Source organism: Leptosomus discolor, chromosome Z (assembly GCF_034619465.1).
Source record: "Leptosomus discolor isolate bLepDis1 chromosome Z, bLepDis1.hap2, whole genome shotgun sequence".
Lineage (NCBI taxonomy): Eukaryota > Metazoa > Chordata > Aves > Leptosomiformes > Leptosomidae > Leptosomus > Leptosomus discolor.
The window spans coordinates 30415135-30438547 of record NC_141419.1 but is presented as its reverse complement, the minus strand read 5'-3'; the positions used below and the strand labels follow the sequence as shown (position 1 = coordinate 30438547).

At 39.5% G+C, this 23413-nt stretch overlaps 1 protein-coding gene across 2 annotated transcripts in view; it reads right to left on the bottom strand.

The window, feature by feature from the left end:
- Positions 1-23413, bottom strand: part of MCC (MCC regulator of Wnt signaling pathway) — a 211745-nt gene that overhangs the window by 26108 nt on the left and 162224 nt on the right. For both annotated transcript variants that reach the window (XM_086479759.1, XM_086479760.1), the window contains 7 exons: positions 18321-18527; positions 7588-7734; positions 7172-7261; positions 6356-6504; positions 4456-4596; positions 3667-3767; positions 890-1073 (listed from right to left, as the gene is read on the bottom strand). In XM_086479759.1, coding sequence (XP_086335885.1) covers positions 890-1073; positions 3667-3767; positions 4456-4596; positions 6356-6504; positions 7172-7261; positions 7588-7734; positions 18321-18527 — 1019 coding nt within the window. The remainder of the gene's footprint in view (positions 1-889; positions 1074-3666; positions 3768-4455; positions 4597-6355; positions 6505-7171; positions 7262-7587; positions 7735-18320; positions 18528-23413) is intronic.

Genomic DNA, 23413 nt, shown 5'->3' with positions numbered 1-23413 from the left:
TTCTAAAAGTGTCAAAAAATGACAGCATTTGAATAAAGAACTGGCACAAAACCAGAATTAAAATGAAGTTTTAGAGCGAATCTGAGAAACAAAAATAACTTCTAAAAAGAAAAATGTTCATCTATATTTATCCAAGATGCTTGCCAAATTCGTATCCATACACAAGCACACACATTCGCTGCACAGAGAACAATTACACTGCAGGCAGGCAATGGCTCAAAATGAAGCTGCCAGCAGATGTACTTGAACTGGAACACTTCTGCACTAATAGCTCATTTAAGTTTCACTGTTTTATAGGTCTCCAGAAAAACTGCAATATCCAGCCTTTCCTGGAATAATCCACTTTGTCATGATGTTCATTTGCCACCCCACGTGTTAAATAGCATGGGAAGGAAGAATTTGGAGGGGAGCAAAGGAGAATGAGAAGGGAGAAGAAATGGTTTAAAACAAAATGGCTGGATTTGCAACGTTTAGAAAACAATTCTTGAGCACTCCAAAACACCAACCGAAACATACTTCTGATCTCTGTTTCTCCATACATCTGTGCTGTCTGCATAGAATAGATATGAATAAGAAGTACATGATGTGAGTTCCAACAAAACAGCAAGAAAGTCACTGAAGTAAAAAAAAACGTAATGGTTTTGCCCTTTATGAGGAAGATCAAAGCTCAGAGTCACCCATTTGCAACAAATTTATACAAAACCCTTCTTGGCTGGATTTGCTCAAAGTCTAAAGACAATTAGACCACTGAGGCGTGGTGACTTATAAATCAAAGCAAAGAGGCCAGTGTACTGAGGTGAGTGAGGTAGTTCAGCGAACACAATACAACGTAACTTTTGGTCTGAAATCAAACACTTGGGGATTAGGAGAGCCGACAAGTCGCAGTTACCTTGTGTGGCTGTTGGATGACAGGCTTTCCCAGGGCTGCACGCTACAGCCAGCGATTGCATAGGCTCCCCCACAGCTCCCATCTAGTTTCATCAGCAAGGCCTTTGCTGCGTTCTCAGCTGTCTTCCTGCAGTCATGAGCTCTCTTAAGCATCTGTGTGATGTTTTCATCACCTGTCTGGTCCCCTAGTTTTCAAGCAAACAATCTGTTTCAGAGCTTTGAGGAGGGTGATAGAAATTAAAGCAAGAGTAGAGATGCTTCTACACGCTCTCAGTTTATACCACGATGATGACAATAAATAACCAATCTGTGATGTAAAAGCAACTTCATTTCTTTGTGAGCATCAGTGTGAGCTGCTGGACTGAACGCATCTCCCTCCCAGCCACAGGCTCCAGGTACATGTTGCTCCAGGTACAAGTGATGTTTTATCTTAGCTGGCTTGTCTGTTTTTAAGGGTGTGCACTGTTCATAAGGATTAGGTTAGGATGCTCAAATTAATAATAGACTGAAAAAGCCTCAGCCTAAACTACAACTCTTACTCCAGTCAGTCCAGTGCTGTTTCACAGTGCAGTCGTTACCAGTGCTTTTCCTCACAAGCACCTTTATCTACAGCCTAACGGTTTGCCAGAACACCTTCTTACAGGTTACCTTTCCAGCTGGAAGAATTGCGTTACTGCTTAGAAGCAGCCTTTACAGTCATGTGTACTAATCAAAAGAAAACTGGTGCTGGTCTTTATTAATTTCCTATAATTTCTAATGGTTATGCAGCATCTACGCAGCTGGTAAGCCATTCCTTCAGCAGAGGCTGGACAGAAACCACTACCACTGTTGCTACTCTTATAGTCCTAACTCCAGCTGGAGTCAAGGCATTAAAGTAAGACATATTAGTGGCTACAATGAAAGTCTTAACAAAGCTACAATATATTCATACTTTACCAAATAAAATGCGAAGTTGCCTGAGAGTATAAAAAACCCCCAGTTTGCTCTATGTCAGATTTTAATTTCATCCTTATTTGAGTCAAAGACCAATTACCCATACTTCAGACTTGCTAAGTGAAGCGCATGCATGAGAAGTAACATCAATGCGGAAGAAAGGAAGGGAGAAAGTTCTGTTAAGAGCAGCTGCATATGCTCAGTTCCAAGTGATGCAGAAGCAACTCCCATTAATTTTCGACTCACATATGTTGATATAGAACTTGACTGATCTTCAAACCAAAAATCTGCTATTTTATCTAGGTGTTTTAATCAAATTTCACGGTGAAGTAAAGGTATATAAACCAAACACAACTTCCTCCAAGCTGGGTTATGTAATGGGAATTTGGCACTATTTCTACCACAGGGCTGTAACTGATGCTACCATAATTAAGACCTGTAGACAGACACCTATATAAAAACCTACATTCTCTTTCATTGAGACGCATGTGAGATGAAACCCTACTTGAATCTAAAATATTTGTCCCTTCTAAGATTTCTTTCTGCCACCCTTGTGAACAGAAAATCCAAGACTAAATTCACTTTTGCTGGCCACTGGTCTCTGCCAGAAGGAAAAGCTCCTTAGCACTTCGTGGAAAGGAATGACCAGAGTCTGGAAAAAAGGTGGATGAAAACCTCAGACATCCACTCTAATGTTTAGTGTATGGTACACACTCCACAGGCCACAACAGGTAAACAAGTACACTGCTTCTAGCACTGGAAGAGACACAAAATAAGGGTCATGGTTAGCAGCACAGTGACTGTGGGCTGAGTGCATCTAGTCATCTGAAACAAGAGGCTGACCACGTCAGTCCTGTGGGTCTAAAGCCAGATGGTCACGATGGTCACTCTCTGTTTAAAAGCCTTCTGTTCGCATTTCAGTGATTCCTGAGTAGCTAGTGCTATAATACTATCTCAATCAGGCAGTTACTATGCCTTAGCACAGGATGAAGAGTTACTCTTCTCTCTCTGAAGGTTGCCCCTCTTTCTACTTGAAGATTACTTCCTTCTCGTATCAGTAAAAGGAATGGGAATATAAACCCCAGATGAATGTTTATTGTGTAAACAACGCTTTCCATCAGAAAAGCGGAGCCAGCAGCAACATGAAGCTCCAAACACTTCTGAACTGCACTTATGACAGTGGCTCATTCCGTTACTTAGCAAGCAGCATACTAAAAAACACCACCACCTAGACACAAGACTAACTATCTACAAAATACAAAAAACCCAGAACATATAGGCTAATATTCCAGATAACACAGTAAAACATAAGACAAAGTTTTAAAACTTCAGAGCAAAGGTAAAATGTGGGGTGAAAAACTAGAGCCACTTTTTTTGGTATTTTGGTAACTACTCAGTACTACCTTTGTATTGTCTTAATCCCAGCTTTACATAAACTATACTCAACTTCTAGGGGCCCAGTGTTGCTGGTTCAAAAAAAAATCTGTCCTTGCAGTTACCACAGCTGTATGGCCCTAAGTCACATATACTCATCAGTATTGTTTAATAATTCCACTCTGTACAGTTGCATATCTGAACAGCCTCACCACTGCCAGAATAGTTATACCTTTGTGATAGTATATGCAGGCTGATTTGAATTGCTGGTGAATTTATGATTTAATTCCAGTTGCTCTTCTTCTTTTTCCCTATTTTTTGGGCGTGTGAAAGGATTTAATTAGTTAAAAACGAGAAAAGACTGGAGAGCATTTTTAAGTGATAGGTCATGAGATGATTCACTGTTACAACTAACTCTAGTGCTAAACGACATCCAAAAAAATTAAATAAAGTGACTCATTGACATCTTACCGACAGAACCAACACCTGCAGCTCTGAATTGCCCAAGAATAAGACTCTGCTCACTTTCTGCCAATGCCAACAGCAGCTCATATGCTTCTATGCACTGTTCACTGAAAGAAAAAACAAGCCACAGAAAACAAAAATCACACAAAATATAGAGAGGAATTTAGAGGGGAAGAATACCTGAAACAGCAACAAAAAAAAAAAAGAGGTAGCTGATGAACCGCATGATTCCCTACTACTTATCTAGCAGCTGGGATATTAAATGACATAACACACATAGCTTTTACCACAAGCATTCAAAAGTCTCTCCTTCCTTTTGATGGTCCCTGGTTGGCCCCAAGTAATGTAGCAAGTTAAAACAGAATGACCTGATGTGAAGTAAGCCCCAAAAGCACGTTTGAAACAGTCAACAATATGATCAATAGACATGGTGATAGACATGATCCCTCCTTTGAGAAACTTTTTTCAGGCCTTTTAACTACATAAAATACAGTATTCTATACTCTACTATATAACTATGCTCTACAAAGTATAGTAAGAAAAAAAGACAAGAAAAATACTTGTTGCTCCGTCCTGTCTGTAAGATTTTCCTCCTTACATCATAATAGTTTCTAAATACAATTGGGAGTCATTCACTCCTGTTGCATTCTAATGTTTTTTGAAAATATATACATTAATACACCTATTTGCAGTTCACATTTCCTTGTAATTTGCTTGAGACTGACAGTAAGAGAATACATTCTTTAAAGACACACAATTTGTTTTAAGACCAGAACTGGCTGTGTAGGTACATACCTGTACTGCAGCGCAAGCCTGAGGGCTGTGGCATTGGACTCGTACTTCCCAACAAGCATGCTCATCCTCTCAGCATTGCTCTTGCACTCTTCCAGTGTTATGGTCAACAAGTCATTCTGGGATTTCAAGTGCTCGATACGGCTGTAGAAAAGGAAGTAATTTGCAACCTTCAAGCTTAGCTTGCAGACACTGTCTTGAAAACTCTAGAACAATCATAATTTAAAACAATAAATACCATTTGGTTTTTAATGAAGATGGCAAAATACATCAGTTCTGTGTCCTGCTATCAAGAGCCAAGAGGATAGTAATTTCTCTTAGGTCAGCCTCTTCTCTCCTTGCCATAAAAAGCAATTACAACCTTGTGCAGCAGCAGCAAGCAGAAAGCTGTACCCTTATTTTGCAGCCACAAGACTGTGTGGGACAGTTCCTTATTAACCTTAATCTTTCTGCCTCCATTCCTCACTTCCTGTTGCCACATTTGCTTCTTGTTTTATGTGGCATATTCATTAGCGTAATGTTTGTGTGTGCAACTGCATAAATGCCCCACTTTCTTTGGAATATCCAGAATAACCGTTTCACTTGAAGTAATACTTTGTTTGTGATTAGAGAGGTAACTTCCAAAATACGATGTTTCAATGAGGCAATGAAATCTCCAAAAGTTCTGGCAATAATCAAACAGAAGCTCATACCAGAACTTAATTGTAATATTCTTCTCAAGGAGGTTAACTCTGAATCTGAAAATCAGGCTTCAGAATATCAGCATATTCTCACTGCTGATAACTGCACTACACATCAATGTACTATGCCTAATCATAAAAGTTGGGACATACACCAAAAACAGACAGGCAAATGATTTCAAAATTTGGACAGCTAGCTAATGAAGAAATCAGTGCCATTCAGAACTCTAAAATCACTGACTTCTTAACAAACACAAAAAGAAAGAGAAGGCCTAGTATATCATTTATTCAGCAAGCAGAATAAAGCCCTGACTCTGCTAGCTGCTAGAACTCTCTGATGCTTCACCTCTTATATCTTCTTTGACACCTCCTACAAGGGTACATGTTGTCAAAGCACAACCGTGCAGTGCACAGAAAAAAGAAATTAAAAACAAAAAAAGAAAAAATAAAAAGAGGAAAAATAAAAAAAAAGAAGAAAAAATTAAAAAGAAAAAAAGGATCACATTTTGCAGCACTACAAAAACACGAGCTACGAACAGAAGACATACTGTACTGATCAGACTAAATCTGAGATATCTGTGGGGAAGAGAGAACTTGGAAGGAAACATGCTGAGACACGACTCTCACATTCCTGATCCACAGTTTTGATTTTACGTGCCAATGAGGACATGAAGCATCGGTTTTGGTAGAGCTTACTGAAGGGTAACACCAGCAGTATTTTAACTGCAACCAGAAAGCTGCAAACTTTCTTCAGCAGACAAAAAGTCTATTTACTGGTATATAATGCTACACCACCATACATCAGTACATTCATTGACACTGTTAATAATGTAATTCTATTTCTTCAGGACAAAACAAAGCAAATTAATTCCAGAATGATGGAGTATGAGTTATGGGAATTCTTAACTCTAGCAGCGATGCATCTTACGAAAAAAGACGCCATGTCTACTTGGTCACCACAAAGAAGGACACTCTACTGTGCAAATTCTCACAGGTGAAGGTGCCATGCTGATCTAATAATGTACGACCAAACTGTCATGCTAATGGAGAAAGTCCTTAGCATATAATTCAATTTTCTCTTCTCTACATTCTATGTCTATCTGCAGCTGCCAGAGCTGAGCTGGGATTGAACTAAGAAATGTTCAAAAACGACAAGAAAGTAGTAACTTTAACAGAGCTAATAGCAGACAACACATTCGAGCATATCTAACTTTTCACGTTACCTATTCAATCTCTCTGTCTCCACTTCAAACTCGCGGATTTTACTTTCAGAGATAGCAGATCCATGTGAATACAGAGTCTGGAAGATTTCCTGGATGTTTGAGCAGTCTTGGAGGGAATGTGCCAAATGTTCAGCCACAGTACTAGACACCTGCACAGGGCAGTTAACAGACTATTGTGAATGGATAACCACTGGATTTCTCTCACAGGCAGTCTGCATTGACAGCTGCATTTGCTTGCATGCACTCACTTCAAAGCATTCATTATTCAGTTTTTACTATGAATTTTACATCGACTAGAATTTTTACAAGTTTCCACTTCAAGAAGCTATTTTGATTTAAAATTCTACTAACCAAAGGGTGAAGCCCACTATTTCACCATACATTTAAAAAGCCTAATATGCAAATTACTTACTTTCTTGAAAGCTTAGCAAAAGGGCAGAGTTAAGTTCTTCAGTGAAACAAATGCTAACACACAGTAACAACATCTGCATTACAAAGTAGAACTCAGCTCTCTGTTGACTGGAAGTTGTAAAATGCAACTGAACAGTCTTTTCTTGAAGAAGAGTATTTTGGAGGAACTGACTCCAAAATTATCCTCTTGAAGTCACTCAGAGAATAATCTCTAGCCACCAGTTATAATAAAATGAGATCTTAATACTGGGTGAAATATTCTGCCAAAATATTTTTCTCAAAGTAACTTTTAAAGTACTTTCAGTTAGCTCATATATTAATTTAAGTAAGAAAACAATATTGCTTTTAATGGAACATGGGTCGTCTTTGGAAAGTATCACACATGCACATAATATTAGTCCTTACCCCTATGCTGCTGATTTCTGATCCTAAGACAGGTCTATCAGATGATGAAGACTCTGATCTTGTCTTTGACAACTTCACTCTTTCAGCAATCTGTAAGTCAGAATGCTGCACAGGTTACACAGGAACCCATACTCCATAAAGATTACAGAAAATGCGTTTTTTTTGCTAGCTACACTTGCAAACCTGAACTAAACTACTGTAAAACTGACACCAGTGTCATAACTGAGAGTATTACACACATTAGCTGTTAATTCCTTTCTGCAGCTCAAGTTCATGGGCCTGCTTAGGACCCCAGAAAACTCTCTGGGAATTCTAGGTACCTCCCAGTTACTCACATGCTTGCACAGCAGCTGTGCAAAATGAAGCCCACGTCTCCCAGAGAATGAGTAGCATTACTGCAACACAGAGTAGCTCACCTTGGCTATGGGAATGTCATTGCTACTGCTGCTTGTGCTCAGCTCTCCCGTGCTGGGGTTAATGGGTCGATTGGCAGAAGTGAGACGACTTGGGCTGGATGGGCCTGTCGCCTGTACGCTTTGCAAACGGGTTTGCAGTTCCCGAACCTACAATAAAACATAACGTTCTGGTTTTTCCAATTCTATGGTTTAAATAGTCTGATTTCTTATTGTCTAGCGAAGCCTAATAGCTTCTGGCTTGAGCACGTAAACTGTATTTTGTCCTGTGGTGGCCACGCAGTTTTCATGTGAGGAGCAGATGAATGGAGGTTGTTCTAAAATTTCACTTTTGTCAGTTTTTTTAAACTATTTGCAATGTGGAAATATGCAAATATAATACTGTAGAGTAATTACTCGAGGTTTCGGCTTGTTTTATATAAACCCTTCAGTGCAGCTGTACTATATGTATAGAAATCATTCTCTCTGGGGTTAAGCTAATGATTCAACCTAAAATTATGATGCCTAGAGAAATCAAATGAAGATCCTGCTGTTAATGGAAAGCTCCAGTGTTGAAAAAAACTCTTGACATAAATATACCACAGGATGACTTTGTCATATTTAAAAGTCAAAGAATTTCAAATGTTAATTATGCTTTCAAAACTACAGTTAAGTAAAGCTACTATATAGCGAGTAATGTACAGATAAGAAAATACCAGCAAAGCACCCAATCTACTGAAGCTCTCTGTAAACATACACTGCAAACATGCACAGTCCTCATAACACATCAGATACTTGTAGAAGTGACGTCAAAAGCTTTTCAGGACTAAAAAGTAGAAAAAAAAAAGGCTGCAGGAGCCAAAGTATAGCTGAACTAAAGATTATAGTGTTTACCTTGGAATATTTCTTAACAGACAAAGAATAAACAGTCTGCTTAACACAACAATTATGCTACAAGGTAAAATGACAGAGCTCATTTTTCCCACAAAGAGTGTGAGATGAGAGAAGGGGGAGCAAATCACCTGAAGAGCAAATTTCCCCGACTATAGAGCGTCTACTTTAATACAGGAGTTTCTATGCTCATTTGTATCTGCAAAACAGAAAGGGTGAAATTTTACCAGAAGTCCAGTGGAACAAAAGTTCAGTCCATTTGATATCCTCCTGTAGCATGAAATGTAACCCAAATTCTTAGTCTCTAAACAAGGTGGGATTTTATACTAAAAACAGTACATTTACACAAAGAACTGACTGAGCAAGCTGAAATCCCTTAGTCAAAAAATATCAAAACTAAAGTTGCAATAAAGCTTAGGCTTTCTTCACATACAGGCTCACCAAATACATGGCAAGCGCTTTAGCAATCTGTTTGAAGAAGCAGCAGTCAGCATATTCTCTGAACAACACCTGCAGATCCCTCCAACCTACTCCACTGAGAAAAGAGTTCAAGCTGGATATCTCTCCAGTCACCAAAGCAGTATCTTATGCCTCCTATGATGCCCTACAGTCTGCTTCTACATCCCTGAGTACACCTGCCTCTCTCTGTTGTATGCAAACGGAAGGTCAGGTTGCCTGAGGACTTACAGAATTTCTAGGTATGAGAAAAATCACAAAAAAGAAAAAACTCCTGTGTGTTTTACATAACAGATCAGAACAACTGCATGTTACTAATAAAAAGCTGTAGGTGGCCAATGAGTACATACAGGCTGACTGTGCACACAACTTCCCTGTTCAGTCAAGGACTGCTGCACCTTAAAGAAATTAATCCAAACAACTCCATTGGTTTCTTTGTCAAAAAAAAAAACAAGATAAAGTACACAAAACCTCAAATCAAATCCCCAATGTTTAAAGTCACTTGCTGGAAAATGGAGATGGGTGCTGCCCCATGATTATATACCTTAACCGTAACTACATCACGAAGCTAACTGAGCAGTGTGTATGCAGTGCACATTCATAGCATGTATCTTCTACATATTTGCAGCTGAGGCCTCCTTTGTTCATACAGACATATATAATTTCAACATGGGTACAGCTGCACTAATGGAAACCTTAAGGATAGAAGTGCTTTACTGATGCAAACCAATCATTTCAGCCTGCTGATATGCATAAAACTGAAATAAACCATGTATGCATGTTTCTGCTTGCAGATGTGGAATGACAGTCCAGATAGGATTTGTACTGTGGCACTAATATTGGATAAGAAAAAAAAAAAAGCAACCCCAAAACTTCATTAAATCAAAATCACATTTATTACTATTTCTTTTAACCCAGGCTGTTCCAAGCTAAATTCCCCAAGTGCTTAAGTTACAGCATTGTTTAAAAGCAAACAAACAGGAAAACCACTAGGGATGTATTATTCATAAAATCAAATCCTTGCCTCAATGTCTGGCTTAAGAGTTGTTAAAATATTCACCTATGCCCAGCAGATAGTCCTGTAAGATTTCAGTCCAAAAGCAAGTAACAATCTAAATTTAAGGGCAACTAGGAAACACAGTTTTAAAGTTGTGTTAAATGCTAAGCATTCACTGACTCCAAAGTTTAAAACCACCTTATGTAAGGACAACATTATACAAAACTGTAATGCAGACAGGTTTCTCTTAGCCCATGTTTTATTACTGAGCAGTGACTACTGGTCATGATTACAAAGCCAATTATTCTTAAGGATCTGTAAAGCAATATTAGCAACAGAAAGAAAAGTCAACATAGCTAAGACTGTAGCCAGGCAAAGCTTTGCTCAGGGAAGCATTTATAAAAGAAAACTCAAGAGCACAGCACAGTTATTGATCTATGCAAGTCACTGCTTTAATACTGTATCATAGAATCTAGAACTTAAAGAAACTGTCTGCTTATTCTTGATGTATTTACTGATTCAGGCCCCCATTTGAGAAGTTACATGCTGAATTAATAGCTATAAATAACTGCACTAACTTTAGCAACGCTGAATACTGGATGGTAATTCTAAGCAGGATAACAAAGCAAGTTTGTCTGACCTGTAAAATCATCGATCTCACTACTCACACATTCACCAAGCCAGAAACTCCTGACTTCATTGCCAACCCACCAGACTGCCCAGAGACAGTTTAAGTAACTATTCCTGGTCACCAAAACCTCCACCGTAAATAGAGCAGTATGCACCATCTTCTCAGGAAGTACTTTTCCACCCTAGTAGTAATTCTACAGGAAAAATAAAGGAAGAACAAAGAACACGAATGAAGAAAAAAAAAAAGAGTTGAGAAGAGCCAGTTTCTTCTGTGCATTGGTGAACGCATGAGTTATGAAAAGACTAGTTTAAAAAGTATGATTAAAAATTGTCTGACCACCCCTGCTCAATACTTCTACCAGTCTCAAGTGTTGTTACCAATTAATATAAATTATTCTGAAGGTTACATTTATTGGTAGAATGAAGCTAACTGCAATACTACATGAGACACACAAACACTTGTAAACGGGAGAGAGAGGACGGGCAGGTCTTATGGGAAATGCACGACAAAACTGGCAAAATCCAATGAGTGAAGACAAGTGAAGAAACAAAATCAAAGATGTTCCACTGAAAGACAGGAAAGTGCAGATTTGTGAGTTGGGGAGGAATAACAAGGAAGGATTTAAAGAAAGCTTTCTTCATCCCTTGCATCACACCAGTTAAGCCAGAAACATCCAGAAGGATATAAAAACTGCCATAAAGTCCTAAAACTCTAAATTGAGACAGAAAGTGGCCACGGGCAGACCTAACATGATCCAAACAAAAAGGAGGTGAGAACAGAGGAAAAAAGAAGAAATCCAGCGAAACATCTGTGAAATCCACAATTAAAAAAAAGGAAAGAGCAAAGATCTAAACAGCTGAAGGAAGTTCAAAGAATGACAGAAGCAAAGAAGTTCTGGAACCTTGGAGAAAGCAGGAGCAGGGGCACTAAGTGAGACACAAGGCAACAGAGCTATTAGACTTCAGAGCAATGGATGCCCTAGATACCAAAATAAGTCAGGTGCAAACAGATGTTCTAAATTTATTAATATAAAATTAAATAACTGGAAATTTTATTTATTAATATTTCATGTTTAGCAATATGAACCAATTGTTTAGCTGCATTTCTATTTTTTTTTCCTTTGAATGCTGAGAATTGGAGTAGGAAATAGGGAAAAATAAAGCACAACTTCTCATGGGTACCTTAAGAACAAAATAAAAAGTACAGGTAGAAGAGAAAAGGGGATGACACACTACAGTAATGTTGGATTTATGAAAGACTTCATCAGTGATTAACAGGCATCATGGACATGTTTACAGAAATGCATGGTGGGTTACAGAAAACACTTTGGTGGAATATGCTCATTATCTATAGTCATAAATCCAAGAAACATGTTTTTACTCTTTGTATTTTACATATGTATATTCACAACTACATGACTTGTTAACATAAAAACCCCACAGCTACAAACTGCCTGGTTTTGTCACTGATTTCCATATTCAAAGGACACCTGCTGCTTTTGTTCCTAAACCAGTTTCAAGTGAGTGGCATGCCTGTGATTTTTTCTTTCTACCCTTGTGGGTGGACTTGTGAACCGTTTCACCATGCAGTATCTTTGAACCCTTCAAGCAGTAATGTTTTTTCCCTAGTATATTACTGTATCGATTTTTTCCCCCGTTATACAGAGGAAGAAGATGAAGTACAGCAAACCACAGGAAGTGGATACACCTCTCCCTTTCTAATTTATTCATGCACCCTGCAAAACTGTGGAGGGGAAGGTGGAAAAGGAAATACCAGTGTGACAATTCAAGCTGCTCAGAGTGGTGAGGACTCTTCCCAGCCTAAAGCACCCCTAACCTTTCAATCAGGCCTGGTCTGCTGACGATACTAAACTGGGAGGAGTGGGTGACACACCAGAAGGCTGTGCTGCCATTCAGTGAGACCTGGACAGGCTGGAGAGCTGGGCAGAGAGGAACCTGATGAGGTTCAACAAGGACAAGTGCAGGGTCCTGCACCTGGGAAGGAATGACTCCATGCACCAGTACAGGTTGGGGGTAAACCTGCTGGAAAGCACCTTTGCGGAGAAGGACCTGGGAGTCTCCTGGTGGACAGCAAGCAGACCATGAGCCAGCCATGTGGCCTTGTGGCGAAGAAGGCCAATGGTATCCTGGGTAGCATGAAGAAGAGTGTGGCCAGCAGGTCGAGGGAGGTCATCCTCCCACCCTACTCTACCCTGGTGAGGCCACATCTAGAGTACTGTGTCCAGTTCTGGGCCCTCCAATTCAAGAGAGACAGGGAGTTACTTGACAGAGTCCAGCGGAGGGCTACTAAGATGGTGACGGGACTGGAGTATCTCTCTTATGAGGAAAGGCTGAGAGACCTGGGACACTTTAGCCTGGAGAAGAGTGAAAGGGGACCTCTCAACACTTACAAATATCTAAAAGGCGGGTGCCAAGAGGATGGGGCCAGGCTGTTCAGTGATGCCCAGTGACATGACAACGGGCAATGGGCACAAATTGGAGCACAGGAAGTTCTGCCTCAACATGAGGATGAACTTCTTTCCTTTGAGGGTGACAGAGCACTGGCACATAGCCCAGGGAGGTTGTGGAGTCTCCTTCCCTGGAGATATTCAAAACTCGCCTGGATGCAGTCGTGTGTAACCTGCTGTAGGTGAACCTGCTTTATCAGGGGGGTGGACTAGATGATCTCCAGAGGTCCCTTCTAACCACTACCATTCTGATTTCCTACAGGTTGTCTGTGGTGGTTGACTGAGTATGGTAAAGATCTCTCCTGGCATTTATAAGGGCCATCTCCTCAATGAATTCTCTGGAGCTGAATGAGCTTATACCTCAACTCATCAGTTCAATGGAGGCACATACAAATCTCTCTCCTCTGCAAAGATGTCTACTTTAAAGAAATAGCTAAGAACTTAACAGTCACTAGAAGCGCTACTCCTCTGGCAGATCTGAACATCAATCTGCAGTCTGAAGAATTATTTTGAGGAACGGAGAAAGGGAACAACACAGACTCAACAAGCTATGGGAGAACACATACGCTACTAGGGTTTATACAGATGGCTTTTACAAGCAGCAGGCGAGGCTACAGTGCACTGGGTGATACACATGTGTTACCAAGCAAGTGCCCCTCGGCTTTTGACACCTTTCAGACATAAGTCTCTCATGCAGTGCTCCATGTGGAAAGATCTGGGTGCTGCACCTCTACAAAGGATGTAAGGCAATGAAAACCAAGGATGTGGCAGGACACGACATGGGAGGTGAAGGGTGGATTCCCTAAAAGCTCAGAGCACAACTGAAGTGCTCTGATCCAGGCTAGCACACAGCAGAAACAAATACGACTATGGGCAGTAAGCCTATCTCAGGCTTTTTCTCATTTAATTTCAGATTAATCACTGAGCATTTGCATACAAGCTTGGAAACAGAAGCAAAGCTCTAGTTCGTTAACAGCTAAGCAGGGATACTGCTGCATAAGCAAATACCATGCAACTGAAGGAGGTGGAGAATGGAAATAGCTTTTGGCTGCTGCCTCAGGTTTCTGGTGCAGACCAAGAAACAAGGAGGCAGAACAGTTCAAGAATCACTTTAAGCTGTGCAGGCTGATAATAACCTCTAAAGGCCCATAACATACCAGTGTTCTCTAGCAATATGGAACAATACCTTCTGATTCCAATATGAGTGACACCAAAACAAGGACAGTTGAGCAGCTCATGCCAGATTTGTGTCATCTGAGAACAGCGTGGGCTCAATAACGCCTGCGAGGCCAAGGATCTGACTCCTGCTGTGGTTTGGGTAGGTTTCAGCTCCTCGCAAGAACAAGGTATTTTGGGAAAGCCCTCCTGCTAAAATGAAGTTTCCTGGAGCGGGAGCAATCTGGGCAGCTGGAGGGATCACACATTAAAATGGCACCTTTCTACTTCTCTGCAGATTATGTTTTCATTAAAGTCTTAAGTCAAAGATAGCTAAAATACTATGTCTGGTTTTGTTCTGGTTGATTTGGTGAATTCAGCTGAGTTTGGAGCAGATACAGAATAATCCTCACAACTACAAGCACTTGATCAACTGAACAAGTTGACATACAGCTTGCGCGGAGAACAGACTTAACAGATTTCGGGAGCTGGAACCGCCTTTTCACTTTAGACTTAGTTCTTTATAACAGCCTCAGGGAAGCCTGAACACCACCCACACCCACCACCTCTTACACCAACGGGCTTGCTTGGGACAATGCTGAGGCACTATTCATCTGTCAGCTTTCATGGGCAGTAATTAAAAAACCTACAATTTTTACTTTGCAGTCATAATGGAGTTCATATCCTGTATCAGTGCTGCTCATCTGACTCCCCTGTCGGATACAAGAGATTTTGTGCAAGAACACAAATATTACTTTCTCTACTTCTATTTAAGCCTGTTACTACATATAGCAGTTGTAAATAGTGACGACCTGATTAAAACCTTAATCTCATGTAATAGTAATATTAATCCCATGAACTGGTACAGAAGTTGCCCAGCATCTTATTTGTGTTACTGGTTTCAGGATTATGGTCAACTATGTGTAAGCTGTTTCTAGGGCATTGACTGGTCCAGACAAATAGATTTTATTTTCAATACGGCAATATCATACAGCAGTAAAATAAACCTCTGCATTATGAAATTAGCTGCTACACTGCAGAAATAAGCTATTACCTAATTTACTAATGACCCATGAGAAACAAACTCCATATGTATGTTGTTTCTTAGCTACTGTTCTAGAAAGCAGCTCAATCTGTTAACTGAGCACACTAAATACCTAATTAAATTAAATCTCCAACAAGCCTGAGAAAAATGTATTGAAAGCACTCTGTTTGATTACAGACATTGGTCTAAAGTAACAGACCTATTGATCTGGTCAACTTCAAGCTTATTCGCTTCACACAATTCAATTTGAGAAGAATAATAACTAAATTTTAGTTGAGTCTCCTTTCTCACTCTCCAGGGAAATAATCTGAAGTGACTTTGAGTTCAGGTGGCATACAGAAAATATTTAATAGGTCAAAGAAAACATTTATTTTATTGCACTATGGACACAAAGCTACATTAAAAATGCAAATACGGTTTCCAGTGCAACAATTACATAGTATTGCTGACAGGATCATAAGCCATGAACAAACTTCTCTGGTGCAGGCAATAAACCAGTTGTTCTGCAAGTTCAGGATGATATTAAAAACCGTATTTCAATAAAGTCCTCTATAGGTGCAAAATAATGAAAACAATTTGGAAAAAAAAAAAAAAAAAAGCCCTGCCAGCTGTGCCTGAAAATAGAGGCTGCTTGATTTTGTTATGCTTTGTGCCAATCCAACATTAACCCTTCGTCTACTGAGAAAGAAATCATCAGTAGTACTGGGGAAGAGACATCAGTAACCCATGCAGCATCCCTGCTAACAGTTCCAACAGACAGGCCAGCAACTACTAGGTCAGCGTGATTAACACACTGTCCTTTCAGTACTAGGCCCCAGCTATATTAAGGAAATTGTGAAATATTAAATAACATAGCCAGTACTTGTGTGGTTCCACAAATCCTTGGTTCACTGGGGATTCCAATATAGACTGATCAAGTCAAGCAGTATCCACATACACCGAACTACACAGCATTTTCCTTTTCACCTAATCCAACCCTTTGCTACTGCTGTCAGCCAGACAAAATGTAACAGTTCTGTGCAGACACTACAGCTAGCTCTAGACTTAATACAGCTGTATTAACCGGAAAAATTAAAAGTATGCTTTTTTGCCTTCCTTTGGATACAATCCTAATGTAATGATCCTTAATAGGTATTACTGCATAGTCACACATTTCATTATACAAACATAATTTTAATATTTTAAAGTTTCATTTTCAAAGTAGTTCATCAGTAGCCTTTCTCCTTACTGTTTCTTCAGACCACAATCCTCTTGTCTGTTAGACAACTCATTGTCTGATTTCTGTCCTAATATAGCCACGAGTGGTTTATACTAATCTGTTCTTGCTCTAGTTTTGTCCCTGAGTTTGAAGAGCCATTAGCTCCCATTGTAATTTCCTTTCTCCAGCACTTGCAAAGAGAAATTTAATTCAGATTTTGCTTTGAATTTGAATTCAGGTTCAGACAATCTCTTTAAGTCACTTCTCTAAGTAAGCTGCCCATTTCTCTGACCATCTTCTACATCTTTTTTTGCCAATTTAAACTGAATCCTTTCAAGTGTAAGAACCATTTCAACCTTTTCAAATCTAAGAACTATGTATAACATTTCAGATCAGATCTCACTACTCTTTATACAGTCTTTCCAAGCCCCAATGGAAATAACTTACTTGGTCTATCACAGGATTGAATTTGCCTTGCCACCATGCATCAATGGCTCAATCATGCTGATCCCTGAGAGTACAAACACCAATTCTTTCCCCTTTTCTGTTTTTCAATTGAGTAGCTCTTGACTGTCAGCATAAATTCTTGTTACTAATCTTTTAAACACTTTAACTTGCATTCCATACTTCTCAAAATTTAAATTTTTCCTACTAATTATATCCTCAAGGCCATCAATTTTTTTCTTGTTTGGTATCCCAATATTGATCTGTATCATCTGTAGTGTCAATAACTACATTTGTGTAGGTAAATTTCACAATTACACCCTTCTATTTTCTGCCTGCTTGCTCCCCCAATCCTGCAATAATTCGAGTGCATAAATGCTACTTCCGTAGTTCAAGCAGTACTACTGCCTCTGTTTAAAAAGTCATCTCACTATAAAACCAGTCCAAAAAGTTCAGGATTGAAAACTACTTACACTTACGGTATATAAGAAAACTAGACTTTACAAAGCAAAGTTGAAGTGGTCTTGTTTTATACGATAGCAGATTACTATTCTTGCTTCATCACATACACCCCTTTTTAGTGTTAAGACAGGCTAGCGAACCTGAAAATTCCAAGTCTCACACAATGCAGCTTCATGCTAAAATGATACAGTCACTATAGAACAATGTTGTTTTAGAAACACAGTATTTGCATTAAAGCAGTCTATCTGCTGCCAGTAAGTGAAGAGCAACACTTTCAATAACTTTTCTGAGATACAGTGGTCTAAATTGTCACTCAAATTCAACACAAACTTGAAACTGCCTGTTTTAAAACCAAAATTATTTCCTACCTAGCCAAAACTCTGCAGATTTAACAGCAACAAAATTAACAAATTTTGAAAGTAACAGAGACTGAGGTATCATTCTCTTGGATCTTTGTGAACAAATTTCTACTTTTTTTTACTTTGGACTCCACATAAAGCACAAGGCCTTTATCTGACCTTGCAGCACCATAAAATGCAGACAAGGAAGCAGGACATGGCTGGGACTATTCATTGTGCAGTTCTGAGAATTATTACCCACTGACAGGAGTCCTGCTCTTTTTCTTTCCCCTAATCACAAACTGAATTCCCATCAAAAACAAAGAAATATTTGCTGTTTACAGGAAAAAAAAATGCCTCACAGGAAAATTCCCTAAATGAACATCTGCTTTCTCTATAGGCAAGCTACATATGCTTCCTTGTAGATGAATATCAGGTTTTCTGTTAATACATGATTTCTGACACCAGGTTGTTGTACACCTTGACTGTTTATCACACACTCTTCTTCAATTATGTTCCTTTTGCCCTATTTCTGTAATTTGTATAGCTCAGCTTTAAAAACAAAAAGGCCTACAGGCAGTAAAGGAAGAGAGATTAAAGAGAAGCTTGTTCTGGTGACAAAATTACACAGGCTAGGAGGAGGAAGAAGCCATTGTCTATGCAGCAGACTTACCCTTCTACGCAGTCTGTCCCTTTCTTCACGAATAGCGTTCATGGTGGCCTTGGTCCTGTTGAGTTCCTCCTCTTTGCTACACAGCATGGCTGTGAGGCTCTCATTCTCTTCCCGCAAGCCTGCTAGCTCCTTTTCCCATCGAGATCTTTCTTCAGATATATTTGGATAAAGGTCACGTCCCAGTACACCTTCAATCTCTTCTACGGTCTGCAAAAATACAGTCATCAAAAACCAGAAAGAAGCAGAGAAAGATGATTGAACAAGACTAATGGTACACAGGACAGAAACTTGTAACGGGCAACTATATATACTTACATGTATACACCCGGCCCCACAACACCATTAGTTTGCTTCTTGCTTGACAAGTAACACCAAACAAAATTATTGCTTGTTGTTTGATATTTTGACCATTTTATTAAAATACTTCATACTGACCAACACCAAAACAGAAGGAAGTTTTATAGGCAAATAAAACAGATGTCACCCATGAGCAACAGCAATCCCAGTAGTTTCACCTCAGAACACTTTAAAACAAATTAATGACTCCTTGTAACTGGTGAGCACTGCGTTTGTTGTTTCCCTGCCTGAGTAACAGGCAGAAAGAAGCAATCTATGAATGTGCATGGCATGAGGCCTTTTTTAGTTCTAGACCAACTCCACAAAAGGGCAAGGGGGAGAGTGAGACAGTGAAAAAAGAGGACTCCTCTTTCCCATGTCCCTGAGCGTGTTCTCTCACAGAGGTGACAGAGAAATAAAAGAAAATTTGCCTTGGCTAGGCTGACATTACACCAGGCTTACATTACAGCCCTTTCACCATTACACTAGTCTTACATTACAGCCCTTCTAGTGTCTAAAAAAGGCTGTGTTTCACTGGGATATACAACGTAATTCAGCATTTTCCGCCCCATCCCCTTGCTCAGAACTGTGCCTTATAGGCACCAGTCAGCACAAAGGATATTCAGCAACTTCCACTGGCTAAAACTAAACTACATGCACACACCACCAGCAAGGGAATACTGCCATGCCTAAACTTACCGTCAGACTGGTCATTCAACATGTTGAAACACAGCATAATGCTTAATGTGTCACGTACCTATGTGCAGTTCTGATTCTATTATACAGTGTATGCTGTGCCTCTGCTAAATTTTTTCACTTATGGAAGACCTTTGCAACAAGCAAAAATGCTCCAAATGTTGCTTATAAGCTTTTGAATCCCTCTGAAAGCAGTCTGCATTAAAATGGTCAGAAGAAGCATGGAAAATAAATGAATACATGATGTAACTAGCAACCTCGAAAGTTTCATTTCATTTCATTGGATAATCCAAGAACAAGTTATAGCTGAAGCCTGTATTTTGAAGTTTAATATGGAAGATAAATAACTCACGTACAAAGCTTAAAAATAGTCTACTTAGTTGTTTTATTCAAAATGACTTAATTTTTATATATAACAAAAATTGCTAACTGAAGTTTATGTTCTTAATTTGGGAGGGACTACAAGAACCAACTGGAGTACAGCTGAAAATGACAAACCAAGTTGAAAACACAATTCTGCTTTTTTCCTGCAAGAAATCTTCCCAGTGTTTTCAGCACCGTCTGACATGGAGGTACCAGTGAAATTCTATTACTTGTCCATTTTACTGAAAAGTTGGTTATTTATTGTTATCAATACATTAATATTAAAGAATGAAACGGCTACAGCATGACTCCTTAGTGGGGAGAAAAAGACATTCACACAAAAGGAAAACACCTATTTTTAACAACTAGTTCAACATGGCTCTATGGAAGAAGAAGGGACAAAAGTTTTGTGATCAAGTTCAGTTTATACTTTTAAATCATATTTTATGTCTCTCTCGCATAAAACTGCAATATGTTTAGAATCATAAACATAAAACTCCTTGACATAGTATCTACACTATAATTCTGCTTATGTACTAAGGTAGTGAGCTTAAATTACTTTTCTAGAAGAGCAATGCCTTGCAACAGCTCTGTAAGATGAAAGAAGCTGCAGCTCTCACATTAGCTTCACTAGGTCGTACAGGTCTCAAACTATGACAAGGAAAGTTATTTCAACACAACGTAAGGATGAGTTAAAGTTCTGAATAAGCTTAGGGCAGTTAATCTCACAATGTGAAAAAAAGCTCTGTAATGACAGAAACATTCCCTCTTGATGACATCAGCTTAATTTTAAAGTGTGCCCTCATTGCTGTCTTCTCCACCTCTCCCCTCCTCCCCAAAAACTCCTCTCCTCTTTCACATGCTTCCCCTGCTGTTTCCTCGCCCTTTTAATGCCAAGTTCTGCTGCTGCCTCCTTCCCTCACTCCTCATAGCTCCAGTGTTGCTATTTTTGCAACCCCTCCCTTTCCCAAGCCTCTTCTCCTCCTCAGAGAACTACTGGGGGTAAGCCTGGAGCAATGCTGAAAGAGGAAGGACTGTCACGAGGAAGCAGCAGCAATGGCTCAGCACCACAGAGGTATCTTCAGAGAGGCTGCTGCTGTTTCTCCAGACTCCATTGCTACCATTGGCCCACACAAGTACAAAGTTCAGGCAGTGACAGCATCAGCATGGGTCTGACAGTCATACTCAGGGCTGCCCTACAGTCCTTAACAAAGCTGAGAGACCTTTCTGCTTGCTTCTACGCTCCTTCATTTTGAGGTGATCAATACCCTTTTCCTGACTAAACCGTTAGCACAACTCTGCAGTTTGACAATCAACTTGCTACCATCCTTCATGGTAAATTAAATATAAATATCAAACTTACATAAACTAAAGGGTTGTTTATTTTTCTTCAAAGCAGTATTACAGAGCAGCTTTATCTGGCACACTGCTGCTCAGCAGATAAATTCAGGTATAATTTCACAGATTATAGGATTAAATTACAACATTCTGAGCATAGGTCAGGATGTCATATCATGGTAATTCCAGTCTTGTCTCTGGCACTGCCGTAAGTACTCTCTGCCTTAGTTTCCTTACAAGAGGTGTTGTGTTACAGACATGACACCAGATGAAATCAGGAATTATCAGGTTTAAAAGAAGCAAAAAGCATCAATTTTTCATAAGGCATAACTCAATGGTAAAATTCATCCCTACCAGAAGTTATGGGTTACAAAAATGTAGCTGGGTTAAAACACACATTAGATACAAACACGGAAGAAAATTCCACCCACGACTATTAAACACAAAGATATCTCTGGCTCAAGAAGTTCCTAAACCCACCTTGCTGGAAGCATATTTGAAAGAAGGAGAAGAAGGACACACCATGCGTGTCCTTTTTGATGCAGTCTTTCCATGGGCATCTGCCCCTAGACAGACGGACTTTTGGTCCATGCCTGTGCAGCTGTTCTCATGTTCTAAATGGTTCATGTTTGGAAATATTTACATCTTTTTTTTTTTAATCAGCAGAGTTTTAGTGGTAGGTATCTGTTACTTTATTTATGTAGTTATTTACTCTTCAAAATATATGAAGCATTAACCAGCCTACTCTGTGGAAATTTTCTTAAACAAAGGATAGTTTTGTAACTGTTCAGTTTATCAGACAACCTGATAAATCTCATTGCAAGTTCTTTTCATTCTTTGTGGGACAGAAACAGTTGAGCTAGTTAGGGTCACATGATTTTTGCATAAAAGAAGCAAAAAAAAAGAAATACCAACAATAGCACTAGAAGAAATTCACTGAAAATTAACCATCAAAGCAGAAGGATTCAAAACATTTAAATACATTAGTCCACCTGTGAAGAAAAAAACCAAAAGTCAAAGCAAAAGACAGTCAGAATGTTTCATTTCATGATTCCACCTGTTTCAAAAACCTCTTAGTTCTATGCCTGAGGAAGCAGGAAAGAAGAAATGACCTGCAGCCATGGGTAGCATTGTGGAGAGGGGCTCCACATGTAAGTTTAGCTATATTAAAGACATTGGTGACACACTTCCCCAGCACATAACTGGAGCATGTCAGAGAGATTCCTGTCTTCCTGAAAGGTTAATAACCTTTACATGCTATCACTTGTCGAACACAAACAACCCCAGGCTCTGCAGCCCAGGCAGTGGGGAAAAGCCTTCCCCAAAAACAGCTATGCATGTAGAGATCACATGAAAACAAAAGGCCTGCATTTTGGACCACGAAGAAGCTGCCTACAGTTACTTATCATTACAAAAGCTTGATTGTAGTTAATTTGTATCATCAGTAAATAATTGGGTTAAAACAAAAAGCTTGAGAATTAAGCTTATGGCAGCTATTCTGACATTCTGTTGAATCCACCTCCTGCAGAAGTTTTCACCTCATCCCACTTCAGATGACCCCTGTGGACCTCACACAGACCAATCTCTACCTGTTTTCCATGATCCACAATCCCTCTCTTTGTGAATACTGACTTCTGAGAACACTCAACACTAAAACTCCTGATAACGCTGGGTAACATTCAAAGCATTGATCCTAATCCTCCACGACACTGAAATAAACTCCTTTAAGACCACTCCCAAGAGGCCCAGAAGTCATTCTCTCTCTCTCTCTCAAATATACCCACGTTCTTCAAACTACTAGTCAACATTAATTTCTTTATAGGTCATTATATTCCTCAGGCACCACCAGGGACAGAGGGGACCTTTCCCAGTAGTATGCTAAAGGGCTGTCTAAGCTGTCTAGAATGGTCACAGATCTTCCCACTTCAAGAGCAAACTGTCAATACATTTGTTATGTAGAAGTCACTTATGCCTTCCCATCTGACACAAAAATTTTGATCAGCTCCTGTCCTGCATATAGTTAAGGTACTCTACAGTTCCCTCACTTTCAGGTTCTGAATTGCAGTCCCTCATTAGATGTACTATCAGGCATCCCTCTTCTTGTTCTGTTACATGCACAATAAAACCAACACATATATAAGTTGAATTACCTGTTCCTGTGTCTGGCTTGTCTCATTAGAGTTAATACGCCAGACATGGTTTCTGTTAAATACTAGCTTCACATTTTAAGACAGCAAAGTAACTTACACACAGTGTATGGCAGTTGATCTCCAAATTTCAGTGAGTACTACATACTGTGTTTTCAGTTTCCGGTCAATGACTAGCTGCGTGACCTTCTACCAGTGACAACTTGTTTGCTG